The sequence below is a fragment of the Microcaecilia unicolor genome, chromosome 1, assembly GCF_901765095.1.
Source record: "Microcaecilia unicolor chromosome 1, aMicUni1.1, whole genome shotgun sequence".
Classification (NCBI taxonomy): Eukaryota; Metazoa; Chordata; class Amphibia; order Gymnophiona; family Siphonopidae; genus Microcaecilia; species Microcaecilia unicolor.
In genome coordinates, this window is record NC_044031.1 from 491,128,041 (window position 1) to 491,142,493 (window position 14,453).

The 14,453-nt window shown below is 48.4% G+C and overlaps 1 protein-coding gene across 6 annotated transcripts in view; it reads right to left on the reverse strand.

Moving 5' to 3' along the window:
- RB1CC1 (RB1 inducible coiled-coil 1) overlaps positions 1 to 14,453 on the reverse strand; it is a 387,073-nt gene that overhangs the window by 168,353 nt on the left and 204,267 nt on the right. For all 6 annotated transcript variants that reach the window (XM_030214384.1, XM_030214360.1, XM_030214376.1 and 3 more), the window contains one exon: positions 1,769 to 1,830. In XM_030214384.1, the coding sequence (XP_030070244.1) occupies positions 1,769 to 1,830 (62 nt within the window). The remainder of the gene's footprint in view (positions 1 to 1,768; positions 1,831 to 14,453) is intronic.

A 14,453-nucleotide genomic window follows, 5' to 3' on the forward strand; every position in this document is an offset into this window, starting at 1 on the left:
TAGCTCCCTATGGGATTGCGAGGAACCACACCATTGACAGCGGAATTGAGAAGCCGGCTTCCGTCTCATCTCCAGCAAAGCTTCCTCCACTGACATCGAGGGGGTACTGGCTTGAGTGGCAGTTGACACCAGGACCATAAGCGGCTCTGGCAGCCACATCGTAGGCTGAGAGTCAGGTGGGTCCACAGCGGGAGGTATGGCAGATGCAAGCACACTCGATACCGATTAGCACCGCTGCATAAGGCCATCCAGCAGCTCTGGGAGAAAGGCCCGGATGTGCTCATCAAGGGTCGACACTGGGAAAAGCTGGGGTGCCGGTTGAAGTGCAGGTTGCAGAACTGCTAGGGTTGACGTGGGAGCAGGATCTCAGCTGCTTGGAGACAGGCATCTCCTGTATGGAGGGAGAGTAATCCTCCCGGCACCGAATCCTTCGATGCCGCAGAGCTCCTGGCACCATGTGTTGAGGGTGACCAATGACAATGTCTCTTGGTCTTCTACCGAAGCATGTCACCAAGGGTCCTCGGTACCAACGAGGATGACATCGGATCCTAACGTCATCTTGGGTTCGGGTCCGATGATGGATGGTCCAGGGGCCTGCACAGCAGAAGGCCTCAAGACAGGTGAAGACCCACTCGAAGCCTCACTGCTCCAAGTGTCTACGGGTCTCAAAGCAGCCATGCTTACCGATGCTCCCAATGCCGGTTCGATGCTCGATCTTGATGCTGATGTCAAGGAACCAGACTTGGCTTCAAAAATTCTCTCTCCTTGAGCCCCTCAGGAAACCCTAGTCCTCTTCTCCATACGAAGACAGAGAACACAGTTAGCAGGGCTATGATCGAGACATTGCAGACAACAAGAATGGGTGTCTTTTCCCAAGATAGTCTGACTGCACCAGGTACAGCGCTTGAAGCCACTGGGAGTCTTTGTGAACATGGATGAGAAAACCTCGTCAGCTAAATTAAACGACTAGATAGTGCCTAAAAAACGGGCAAGGCACGGGGAAAAAAGAAGTAAACAAACCCAGGCAAAATAAAACTAAGGAAAATAAACGATGGGTTTGAAAAAGACCCAAAAAAAGGACCCCCAAGAAAAATGAGAAAAAATAGCCGGAAGGCACTTAATAGCTCTCAAGAGCCAGGCGAGTGAGGAGAGGACAAAAAAAGCACGCCTTCTCCTCACGCGGAGTAAAGAGAACTGAGGAGACCTCGTTCGTGCAACGGGCGGAAAGGCACTCATGCATGTGCGGTGGAGCGCAGCTCACGCTCCACAAAGCTCTCTCTTTTTTTTTACTATGGCAAAAGCTGGAACAGGCGACGTGGATCGGTGTTACCCACTTGTGAGAAGATTGAAGCCTGCTTGTCCTTGGAGAAATACTATATTTCATTTTATAAGCAGTACCTTCTGCTGATCAAAAATATTAAAACAGGAGCTAAGTACAAGAAGACTACATTAAGTTCAAAAAGAAAAACCAACACCCAACTAGCAGGTGGAGACAAGCTAAATGGAAAGATAAGGTGAGAAGGACAAAAACTCTTCCAGTTGTTGTCTAACTTTTTTTTTTTTTGCCTAAAGCAGTAGTACTTTAAACAATTAGCAACGGTGGTTATTAGTTTTAACTATAATATGTTTATCTGTCACCCACTGCAGTTTTCATTTTTTACAAACAGCAGAAAACAATGTAGCTTTTGTATAAAATATTTTAGAAAAGCAAACTGTATTGTGTTCTATCTAGTCATATATCCAAATTAATTATAAGAAATATACCTACACAAAAAGATGAAGGCCAGGAGTCGAGTCCTCTAAATAGACGATTTCTTAAAAAAGACTTTCCTGTATGAAGAGAAGTGTGAGTTTAATAGATGAAAAACAAAAATTCTCTTGCATTTCACAACTTTGGTAAAAGCTTAGTCACTGTGGGGTGTTTTTCAAAGGAATTTCCATGAGTAAACTATGGTTTTAACCATAGAAAACTCTCCTTTGTACTGAGCCCCCCCCCCTTCGGGGCAAAGTGAAAGGAGGTCATGGAAGTTCTGCATGCACTTTCACTGGGTATATTTACATTTGTTTCAGTGCAGGTGCAAATGTGCATACCAAAACAGAAACCCTATTCCCATGATCAGTTGCATTGTCAAATAGAAATCACATAAGGAATTTTGCTTTGAAAATGCAATTAAAGAGCCGCAGAGAGAACATTGTCTCCTATATTTCTCTACAACTCTACAACATAAAGAACCAGTATTTTTCATCAATGAGCTAGACCCAAATAGTAGCAACATCCCATGCTACCCATCCAAGGGCAAGCAATGCTGAAGGTGAAATCATACTATGGAGTAATACAGAGACATTTTTTATATTTGTCTTATATTTTTTATAGTTGCCTTATACTAACTTTGTTCACATTTGCAGATCTGAGTTCAGTCCTTTTTAAAGTTTAGAAAAATAAAAAACTTTTTGTTCACCCCTGTGTTGGAATCAGATTGGTCCTCCCCTATTTTTTTTTATTTCTTTGTTGACTCTACATATAAACCATCAACCAACCACTCCATCCATCTCTGAGCACACTGTATAGCTGTGTCACTGGTGTGTCACCTATTGGCAACTGTGGCCTATCATCAGAATCCATCTTTTCTGAGCAAGACTATCATGGCTGTCTGAATATTTCCTGCATTTCTGCCTGTCAAGGAGTCTGACTTTACCGAGAACATCTGAACTTCATCTTTGGGGGTGAAGTTGGTAACAAGACAGGTTTACACCGAAACAAGTATGGGATAAGACTTGTGAGTTCCTTGGCTGGTGCCAGCACTTGGTGAAATTGGAAGATATACTGAGCTAAAATTACAAATTAAAGAGCAGTAAATCACCTGGACCAGATGGCATATATCCAAGGGTACTAAAAGAACTCAAGCATGAATTGCTGATCTGCTGTTAGTAATATATAACCTGTCGTTAAAATCATCCATAGTACTTGAAGATTGGAGGGTAGCCAATGTGACGCTGATTTTTAAAAAGGGTTCTAGGGGTGATCCTGGAAATTATAGACTGGTAAGCCTGACGTCGGTGCCAGGCAAAATAGTGGAAACTATTATAAAGAATAAAATTACAGAACACGTAGACAAACATGGTTAATGGGGCAGAGTCAGCATGGGTTCAGCCAAGGTAAGTCTTGCCTCACCAATTTGCTTCATTTCTTTGAAGGCATGAATAAACATGTGGATAAAAGTGAGCCGGTTGATGTAGTGTATCTAGATTTTCAGAAAGCTTTTGATAAAGTTACTCATGAGAGACTCCTGAGAAAATTAACGAGTCATGGAATAGGAGGCAAGGTTCTGGTGTGGATAAGGAATTCGCTATTGGACAGAATACAGAGGGTAGGGTTAAATGGTCATCTCTCTCAATGGAGGAGGGTGAACAGTGTAGTGTCGTAGGGAACTGTACTGGGATCAGTGCTATTTAACATATTTATAAATGATATGGAAATTGGAACAACAAGTGAGGTGATTACATTTGCAGATGATACAAAACTATTCAAGGTTGTTAAAACACGTGCGGACTGTGAAATATTGCAGGAAGACCTTAGGAAATTGGAAGAATGGGAATCCAAATGGAAGATGAAATTTAATGTGGACAAATGCAAGGTGATGCACATTGGAAAGAATAATCTAAATCATAGTTAGCTTATGCTAGGGTTCACCTAGGGGGTCAGCATTCAAGAAAAAGATCTGGGAGTCATTATAGATAATACGCTGTAACCTTCTGCTCAGTGTGTGGTGGGGGCCAAAAAGGCAAACAGGATGCAAGGAATTATTAAGAAAGTTCAAAGAAGAGCGACCAAAACGATAAGGGGGATGGAACTCCTCTTGTATGAGAAAAGGCTAAAGAGGTTAGTGCTCATCAACCTGGACAAGAGATTGATGAGGAGAGGTATGATTGAGGTCTACAAAATCTCAAGTGGTGTAGAATGAGTAGACATAAATCAATCCATTTTTTACTCATTCCAAAAGTACAAAGACTAGGGGACACTCAAGGAAGTTACATGGAAATACTTTTAAAATAAATAGGAGGAAATATTTTTTCACTGAACGAATAGTTAAGCTCTGGAAATCTTTGCCGGAGGATGTGGTAACACTGGTTAGTGTATCTGGGTTTAAAAAAGGTTTGGACAAATTCCTAGAGGAAAAGTCCATAGTCTGCTATTGAGACAGACATGAGAAGCAACTGCTTGCCCTGGGATTTGTAGTATGGAGTGTTGCCACAATTTGGGTTTCTGCCAGGTACTTGTGACCTGGCATGGCCACTGTTTGGAAAACAGGATACTGGGCTAGATGGACCATTGGTCTGACTCAGTTTGGCTACTCTTATGTTCATATGTCTGTCTCAACTATAGACATCATTGTTATCCAGGCCTGCATTTCATTTGCTAAACAGGAAGAATGTGTGATCTGATTGGGACAAAACAGTTACTTGAGGACAGTGGACAGAGTCTTGAGTCCGGATTTTTTGGAAGACAAAAAAAGGAAAAGTTTTGGCACTGAAGCAGAGCAGAAGAGCCAGTGATAATTCTGTAGAGAAACTGTCTCTTTGTGCCTAAGATTTGAGCCTCTCTGTCTAAACAGACTCACAGGGAAGAACAAATATCACTACGGCTGCTAACCTTATGTTACCGACTATCCACCGTTGCTGACTGAGGGCTGTACTGTCACTTCTCTCTACTGGTAAGCTGTGTACACAGTTTGAACTGGATGAAGAAATCCTGCCTTTCACCCAAAGATCGGCTAAGAAACAAGTGTCTTTTTATGATGAGAATCCAGGGTCCATTCCTATAGTTTGGAGAACACAGTTACCATTTTAGTCTGCTAAAGGCTGTGTTAGGTCATAAGCATGGTTAATTAGCCAAAATATTGTTGGCTTTTTGGGTGTCAGGTATAAGTCTTCGCACTGTAATATATATATATATATATATATATATATATATATATATATATATATATATATATATATATATATATATATAAAATTTATTTTTGTGTAATTATTAGTGATACATCTTTGGAGTAATCCTAGTGGTATTTATTTTGTGTGCTTGCTTGCTGTTTTGCTAATTATTATTATTATTATATAATAAAGATACCTATTTTCTACTTTGGCATATTGCTTCATTGTGTATTACCAGCGGGAAAATTAATCTTGTTGGTTTCTGTAGTACTAACTCCTAGAAACGGTATGGAGGATTGCTTGAACTCTGCCTGGGGCAGCTTGTTTACTGAGCTGGGTGATTATCTGTTCTTTCTAAGCTTTTCCTTATACTATAAAGCAGTTGTCGTGGTAATTGCTAAGTTTCTCTTTTTTCAGGGGTTTTTTCCAGCTGAGAAACCAAAGAAGACCAAGTTGTACTACGTTTATATAATGTTGGTTTGATGCATATAATCTGTTTTTTACAGGTTGCACCCAGTAGATAGAAAATATGAAGGGTGATCAGGTTCTAATTAGGATTTAAATACTGTTGATTACATGATATGTTCTGTGTTGTTCTACAGGTTGCACTTACTAAAAGAGAGATTACTTTGTTCTTTTTTTTAAATTTCCAGGAATGCACAAGGGAAAGGGAAACTGAGCAAAACTTAAAGATGGAATGGAGGAAGCACTTGATGAACATCACATTATAACAGTAGTAATCACTGAGTAATGTGGCTGGTTTTGAAAGGGGAGGGGGCAGGGGAGAGGCTGGGGATTTGTGCTTGAATTAATTCTGTGGGGCTGTGATAACTTACTCATGTTAGAAATCTGGTCTAATGGGTAGTAAAAGCATTAGAGTAGGAAATCTAAATGTATGGGGTTTAAACTCACCATGGAAGAAGACAGGGTATGATACATACCTGTAGCAGTTGTTCTCCGAGGACAGCAGGCTGATTGTTCTCACGACTGGGTTGACGTCCGCGGCAGCCCCCACCAACCGGAAGAAGCTTCGCGGGACGGTCGGCACGCAGGCCACGCCCACCGCGCATGCGCGGCCGCCTTCCCGCCCGTGCGCGACCGCTCCCGCCAGTTGAATGACAAGCAATAAAATATGAAACACACAACTCCAAAGGGGAGGAGGGAGGGTAGGTGAGAACAATCAGCCTGCTGTCCTCGGAGAACAACTGCTACAGGTATGTATCATACCCTTTCTCCGAGGACAAGCAGGCTGCTTGTTCTCACGACTGGGGTATCCCTAGCTCTCAGGCTCACTCAAAACAATAACCCAGGTCAATTGAACCTCGCAACGGCGAGGGTACAACAGAAATTGACCTACGAAGAACAACTAACTGAGAGTGCAGCCTGACCAGAATAAATTCGGGTCCTGGAGGGTGGAGTTGGATTTACACCCCAAACAGATTCTGCAACACCGACTGCCCGAACCGACTGTCGCGTCGGGTATCCTGCTGGAGGCAGTAATGAGATGTGAATGTGTGGACAGATGACCACGTCGCAGCCTTGCAGATCTCTTCAATAGTGGCTGACTTCAAGTGGGCCACCGACGCTGCCATGGCTCTGACACTATGAGCCGTGACATGACCCTCAAGAGCCAGCCCAGCCTGGGCGTAAGTGAAGGAAATGCAATCTGCTAGCCAATTGGAGATGGTGCGTTTCCCGACAGCGACCCCTAGCCTGTTAGGGTCGAAAGAAATAAACAATTGGGCGGACTGTCTGTTGGGCTGTGTCCGCTCCAAGTAGAAGGCCAATGCTCTCTTGCAGTCCAATGTGTGCAACTGACGTTCAGCAGGGCGGGTATGCGGCCTGGGGAAGAATGTTGGCAAGACAATTGACTGGTTAAGATGGAACTCCGACACCACCTTCGGCAGGAACTTTGGGTGAGTGCGGAGCACTACTCTGTTGTGATGAAATTTAGTATATGGAGCATGAGCTACTAGGGCTTGAAGCTCACTGACCCTACGAGCTGAAGTAACTGCCACCAAGAAAAAGACCTTCCAGGTCAAGTACTTCAGATGGCAGGTATGCAGTGGCTCAAAAGGAGGTTTCATCAGCTGGGTGAGGACGACGTTGAGATCCCATGACACAGTAGGAGGCTTGATAGGGGGCTTTGACAAAAGCAAGCCTCTCATGAATCGAACGACTAAAGGCTCTCCAGAGATGGCTTTACCTTCCACACGATAATGGTAAGCACTAATCGCACTAAGGTGATTCCTTACTGAGTTGGTCTTGAGGCCAGACTCTGATAAGTGCAGAAGGTATTCAAGCAGGTTCTGTGCAGGGCAAGAACGAGGTTCTAGGGCCTTGCTCTCACACCAAACGACAAACCTCCTCCACTTGAAAAAGTAACTCTTTTTAGTGGAATCCTTCCTAGAGGCAAGCAAGACCCGGGAGACACCCTCAGACAGACCCAACGCAGCGAAGTCTACGCCTCAACATCCAGGCCGTGAGAGCCAGGGATTGAAGGTTGGGGTGCAGCAACGCTCCGTCGTTCTGCGAAATGAGAGTCGGAAAACACTCCAATCTCCACGGTTCTTCGGAGGACAACTCCAGAAGAAGAGGGAACCAGATCTGACGGGGCCAAAAGGGCGCTATCAGAATCATGGTGCCGCGGTCTTGCTTGAGCTTCAGTAAGGTCTTCCCCACCAAAGGTATGGGAGGATAAGCATACAGGAGGCCGGTCCCCCAATGAAGGAGAAAGGCATCTGACGCTAGCCTGCCGTGTGTCTGAAGTCTGGAACAGAACAGAGGCAGCTTGTGGTTGGTCTGAGAGGCGAAAAGATCCACCGAGGGGGTGCCCCACTCTCGGAAGATCTTGCGTACCACTCTGGAATGGAGCGACCACTCGTGCGGTTGCATGACTCTGCTCAGTCTGTCGGCCAGACTGTTGTTTACGCCTGCCAGGTACGTGGCTTGGAGAAGCATGCCGAACCGACACGCCCAACGCCACATACCGACGGCTTCCTGACACAGGGGGCGAGATCCGGTGCCCCCCTGCTTGTTGACGTAATACATTGCAACCTGATTGTCTGTCCGAATTTGGATAATTTGGCAGGACAGCCGATCTCTGAAAGCCTTCAGTGCGTTCCAGATCGCTCGGAGCTCCAGGAGGTTGATCTGCAGATCCTTTTCCTGGAGGGACCACAGACCCTGGGTGTGAAGCCCATCGACATGGGCTCCCCACCCCAGGCGAGATGCATCCGTCGTCAGCACTTTCGTGGGCTGCGGAATTTGGAATGGACGTCCCAGGGTCAAATTGGTCCGTATGGTCCACCAGAGCAGTGAAGTGCGGCAACTGGTGGAGAGGCGGATGACATCCTCTAGATTCCCGGTGGCTTGGAACCACTGGGAAGCTAGGGTCCATTGAGCAGATCTCATGTGAAGACGAGCCATGGGAGTCACATGAACTGTGGAGGCCATATGACCCAGAAGTCTCAACATCTGCCGAGCTGTGATCTGCTGAGACGCTCTGGTCTGCGAAGCCAGGGCCAAGAGATTGGTGGCCCTCGCTTCGGGAAGGTAGGCCTGAGCCGTCTGGGAATTCAGCAGCGCTCCTATGAATTCCAGAGACTGAGTTGGCTGGAGATGGGACTTTGGGTAATTTATCACAAACCCCAGCAGCTCCAGAAGTTGAATAGTGCACTGCATGGACCGGAGGGCTCCGGCCTCCGAGGTGTTCTTGACCAGCCAATCGTCGAGATATGGGAACACGTGCACTCCCAGCTTGCGTAGGTAGGCCGCTACCACCACGAGGCACTTTGTAAACACTCGTGGGGCAGAGGCGAGCCCAAAGAGCAGCACACAATACTGAAAGTGCCGTGCGCCCAGGCGGAATCTGAGATACTGTCTGTGAGCTGGCAGTATCGGGATGTGAGTGTATGTGTCCTTTAAATCCAGGGAACATAGCCAATCGTTTTTCTGAATCATTGGCAGAAGGGTGCCCAAGGAAAGCATCCTGAACTTTTCTTTGACCAGGAATTTGTTCAGGCCTCTCAGGTCTAGGATGGGACGCATCCCCCCTGTTTTCTTTTCCACAAGGAAGTACCTGGAATAGAATCCCTGCCCTTCCTGCCCGGGTGGTACGGGCTCGACCGCATTGGCGCTGAGAAGGGCGGAGAGTTCCTCTGCAAGTACCTGCTTGTGATGGGAGCTGAAAGACTGAGCTCCCGGAGGACAATTTGGAGGCAGGGAGGCCAAATTCAGGGCGTATCCGTACCGCACTATTTGGAGAACCCACTGGTCGGAGGTTATGAGAGGCCACCTTTGGTGAAAGAATTTTAACCTCCCTCCGACCGGCAGGTCGTCCGGTACGGACACTTGTAGGGCGGCTATGTTCCCATGGATCCAGTCAAAAGCCCGTCCCCGGCTTTTGCTGTGGAGGCGCAGGGGGCTGCTTAGGCGCACGCTGTTGACGGGAACGAGCGCGCTGGGGCTGTCCCTGTGCCTGACGAGGCCTTCGGGCCGGCTGGTTGTACCTACGCTTCGCAAAAGAATAGGGTGCAGCCTGCCGAGCCCGGGAAAAACGCCCGCCCGCGGGGGCGGGTGCTGAAGGCGCCCGGTGGGAGAGCTTGTCGAGAGCGGTTTCCCGCTGATGCAGTTGGTCAACCATCTGCTCGACCTTCTCGCCAAAAATATTATCCCCCCGGCAAGGGACGTCAGCCAGTCTCTGCTGGGTGCGGTTGTCCAGGTCAGAGGCACGCAGCCATGAGAGCCTGCGCATCACTATACCTTGGGCCGCAGCACGAGATGCCACGTCACAGGTGTCAAAAATCCCCCTGGACAGGAACTTTCTGCACGCCTTCAGCTGCCTGACCACCTCCTGATAAGGCCTGGACTGCTCCGGCGGGAGCTTATCGACCAGGTCCGCCAGCTGTTGCACATTGGTCCGCATGTGGATGCTCATATAGAGCAGGTAAGATTGGATGCGGGTCACGAGCATGGAGGATTGGTAGGCCTTCCTCCCAAATGAGTCCAGAGTGCGAGACTCCCGCCCCGGGGGCGCCGAGGCGGTATCCCTCGAACTCCGTGCCCTCTTGAGAGCAGAATCCACGACCGCTGAGTCATGGGGCAACTGGGGCCGCATGAGCTCTGGGTCAGAGTGGATCCTGTACTGGGACTCTGCTTTCTTGGGAATGGTGGGGTTAGTTAGTGGTCGCACCCAGTTCCGAAGCAGCGTCTCCTTCAGGACATTGTGCAGCGGTACCGTGGAGGACTCTCTAGGTGGTGATGGATAGTCGAGGACCTCGAGCATCTCGGCCCTCGGCTCTTCCACAGAGACCACGGGAAAGGGAATGCTTATAGACATATCCCGCACAAAGGAGGCAAAGGAGAGACTCTCAGGAGGTGAGAGCTTCCTCTCCGGTGACGGCGTGGGGTCCGAGGGAAGGCCCGTAGACTCCTCTGAGGAGAAATATCTCGGGTCCTCCTCTTCCCCCCACGAGTCCTCATCCTCGGTATCGGACATTAGCTCATGTAGCTGAGTCCGGTACCGGGCCCGGCTCGACGTCGAGGCACCAAGGTCTCGGTGTCGTCGAGCGGTGGACTCCCGCGCCGGCGGGGACGGAGCTCCCTCCATCGACGTCGACGGGGACTCCACCTGCGTGGCGGTCGAGACCGGCACCGCAAGCGGCGGCGGTGTCGACAGCCCCGGCGCCGGGCTAGAGCTCGCCGGCGCCACAGTCATCGGCGCCGGGGGCGCAAGCACCCCCGACGCCGGCACAGCCTGGCGCATCAGCCCTTCCAGGATCCCCGGAAGGATGGCTCTGAGGCACTCGTCCAGGCCCGCTGCCGGGAAAGGCGGTGGGGCCGGTAAGGGTGTCGGTGCCAGAAGCTGCTGGGGGCCAGGAGACGGCACCGAGGTGCCGGAACCCCGACGCGTCGGTACCTCCACCACCGACGGAGATCTCTCCTCTCTGCGATGACGCTTCGGCGTCGACTCCTCTTCAGGGTGCACCGAGGGCTCCCGGTGACGGCGCTTCTTATCTTTTTTCCGGTGCACGTCACCGGCGCCGGAGGGCATGGAGGAGGAGGAGGAGGTCGATCCCCCTCGGTCTCGAGGTACCGGGTCCGACAGGGTTCGGTCCCGTGGCTCACGAGTTGAGGGAGTGACCGGGGCCGACTGCCCACGCGGCCTCTCAACCCCACTCTCACCGGCGGACCGGCGGGCCGACGGGACCTGTTCTCCTGGGGTCGCTGCCATCGGTGCCGATGTCTCGGGCATCGATACCGGTACCGAAGAACCGGCCTTCGATACCGATGCCGTCGAGGTCGACGTCGAGGGGCCGGCGCAAGTTCCAAAAAGACGGTCCCGCAGAACTTGCCTCGCAACCTGAGTCCGTTTCCGGAGACCGAGACACAAAGCGCACGACTTGAGATTGTGCTCCGGCCCGAGGCACTGGAGGCACCAAGCGTGGGTGTCGGTCTGCGAGATCGGCCGGCCGCAGCGACCACACTTTTTAAATCCACTCGGGACCTTCGAGGACATCGACGGAAAAATCGCGTCGGCGAAGTCAAAGTCGGCAATGGTGGCTAAAATCACACCACGAAAAAATCAACCGACCGAGCGGCCACTAGGCCGCAACGTGGCGTCCCCGCTAGAAAGCGAGGGAAAAAGGGGAGCGCGTGCTCCACACGCGCAAAAAATTTCTTTTCTTTTTTTTTTTTTTTAAATAATACAAACAAAATCAGAGGAAACCGAACGGGATCCAAGCGACGATCCGCGTAAACGCGGTCGAAAATCCGGCGGCTGAACAGAGAGAGAGGCAAACGCACCACTCTCTCAGTCGCGGAAAAAAAGTAACTGGCGGGAGCGGTCGCGCACGGGCGGGAAGGCGGCCGCGCATGCGCGGTGGGCGTGGCCTGCGTGCCGACCGTCCCGCGAAGCTTCTTCCGGTTGGTGGGGGCTGCCGCGGACGTCAACCCAGTCGTGAGAACAAGCAGCCTGCTTGTCCTCGGAGAATTACAGATTACAATTAGACAGAACATTTATTCAGGAAAAAACATTTATTCAGAAAATATATTTTACTGAAGTTGGGAAGAATCAATTACAACATAGGCAGTGCTCGCAAATTTATTACAACTCTATGAAAGAGGGTAAGAAAAGAGGAGGGGTCGCTATATTAATCCATCACAGGTTTCCCAGGAAGGTAGAATATTTCTTATACTAGATAATAGGGGTAGTAAATATCTATGCTCCCAATGATCACCAGGGTCCCTTCTGGCACAGGGTAAAAGATTTCTTAGAAGAAAAATGCAGGGGACATACATTACTGGGGGGTGACCAACTTTATGATTAACCTAACTTTAGCTAGGCTCACCAGTAGTACAGGTACACAGGGAGGACCTAGTACAGTGTTTTTAAATATGTATGGGACTATAAAATAGTCAAACTATGGAGAATTAAGCATCCTGAAGACAAACAATACTCTTTCTACTCTGCAGTTCATAACAGCTATGCAAAATTAGATATCCTAGTTGGGGATTCTTTTTGGTTAGATCATATGGATAATATGCATATAGAAACTGCTACATGGTCCGATCACCGTTTGTTGAAAATGTTATTTTTTTGATAAGGCATACTGGCATTAAAACAAAAGTTTATTAAGGGATTAAAAAAAGTATATGAAGATGTCCAACTGGAAATCAAACACTATTTAACTATTAAGTTTATGGGAGGCTGTTAAGACAATGATTTTTTTTTTTTTTTTTTGGGGGGGGGGGGGGGGGGGGGGTTCTTATAAAGTGGGGCCCGGGAAAAGAGAGAAAGCTCTTTATTACAATACACTAAGGAGATGAAAAGGACCTTTCGAAAATCTAAGGCCAAAAAAGACAAAGCACTCAACGATAAACTAAGAGGGAAATTACTTAATGTTTAAACTCCATGGAATTTCAATTATGACCGGCACAGCAAGCATTTTTTGTGTTATGGAATAAATAAGGAAGAACTTTATCTTGGAGGCTTATGAAACATCAGTCTCAATCCCCTATTCTTAAAATCAGAGATGATAAAGAGCAATTACTATATAACCAAGCCCAAATTCCAAAGAGTTTTCTGGACTTCTATAAGAAATTAATTGATAAGGATGAAAGTATTACACATGAGTATATTCATCAATATTTCCCAGTACCTCTCTCCCTAAGGTGGAGATAGAGATGCAGAAAGCTTTGGAAGGAGACATTTGGCTGAATGAGGTTTGAGTGATGATTAAGAGTTTGTCAGGGGACAATCTCCAGAGTTGGCTGGGTTTTCCAGTATTTTCTACCAACTTTAATCGGATATGTTATCACCTATCCTCACTCATTTTTATAATTCTTTACATCAGGGCAAGCAGTGTTGCAATACAATAATACAGCTGGTATTACAATACCTGCATAATTTATAGATCTTTATCATATCTCCCCCTCAGCTGATTTTTTCTCCAAAAGAGCCCTAGCCACTTTAGCCTTGGAAGTCGTCCCATCCCTTTTATCATTTTCGTCTATTTAGAGCTATGCAAAAGAGGCGACAGGAATTTCAGGTGTTTAAGCCAAGGGTTCTTACTTTAGGAGGGAGTTTTTTTTTTATTTACATTTCCATGTAATTGTTTTGATCCTAAGCAACTGCTAGATATTTTGAGGATCACAGTCTTAAGGAACAACTTCTTAGAGTGTTTGTTGGTATTTGTGCTGTTAAGCTAGCTTGGGTTCTAGATGTGATCTCTTACTAGGTTTATTCTTTTTTTTTGTTTTTTCCTATATTAACTTTTTTCCTGCTGGTCTCTGTAATCCGTTGGGTTGGTCGTGAGCCTTTGAGCCCTGGCTGAGGCCGCAGACCGCCGACCCAGGCAAAGGGGAGACCGACCCACCACTGCACGCCCCAGCTACCCAATACCCCTAGCCTACCCCCCCCCCCCTCCACACAGGAAGAAAGGGAAATAGGCATACAGGCGGGCCTCGCGGCCAAACTGGAACCCAGACACTCAGAACCACTCGTGCGGGCCTCACGGCCGAACTGGAACCCAGACACACCCAGGGAGGGGAGAAAGAACCCAGGAGTCCCCCCGGGACCCCAAGGTGCCAGCCGCACGCTGAGCACCAGCCACAGGGCAAAGGAAAACAATGAAGGAACCAGAGCGGGGACACACCCTCCCAGGGGACCAGCGCAGGACAGGGGACTAATACAGGAAGCCCCTGTAACCATGGGCAGATGTGGAGACAACAGCCCCAAAGGACCCCTCCCCCCGGGGCCAAGGGGAAAATGAACACACCACCCCCACAAGCCAGAGACAGGAGCAGCAAACAAAAGGGAGCCTAGGCCCCAGCCAAATGCCAGGGGAAAGACACAACAGAAAAGAAAGGAAACCTCAGACAGAACACCCCGAAGACAGAGGCAGAGCCACAGAACACAAAGGGTTAAAATTACTGAGCCAGCAGACAGGAACACGAGGGAGAGAGATCCTAAAATAAACAAACAAGCAGAGAGAACGCTCCCAACCGGAGCTCTGCCC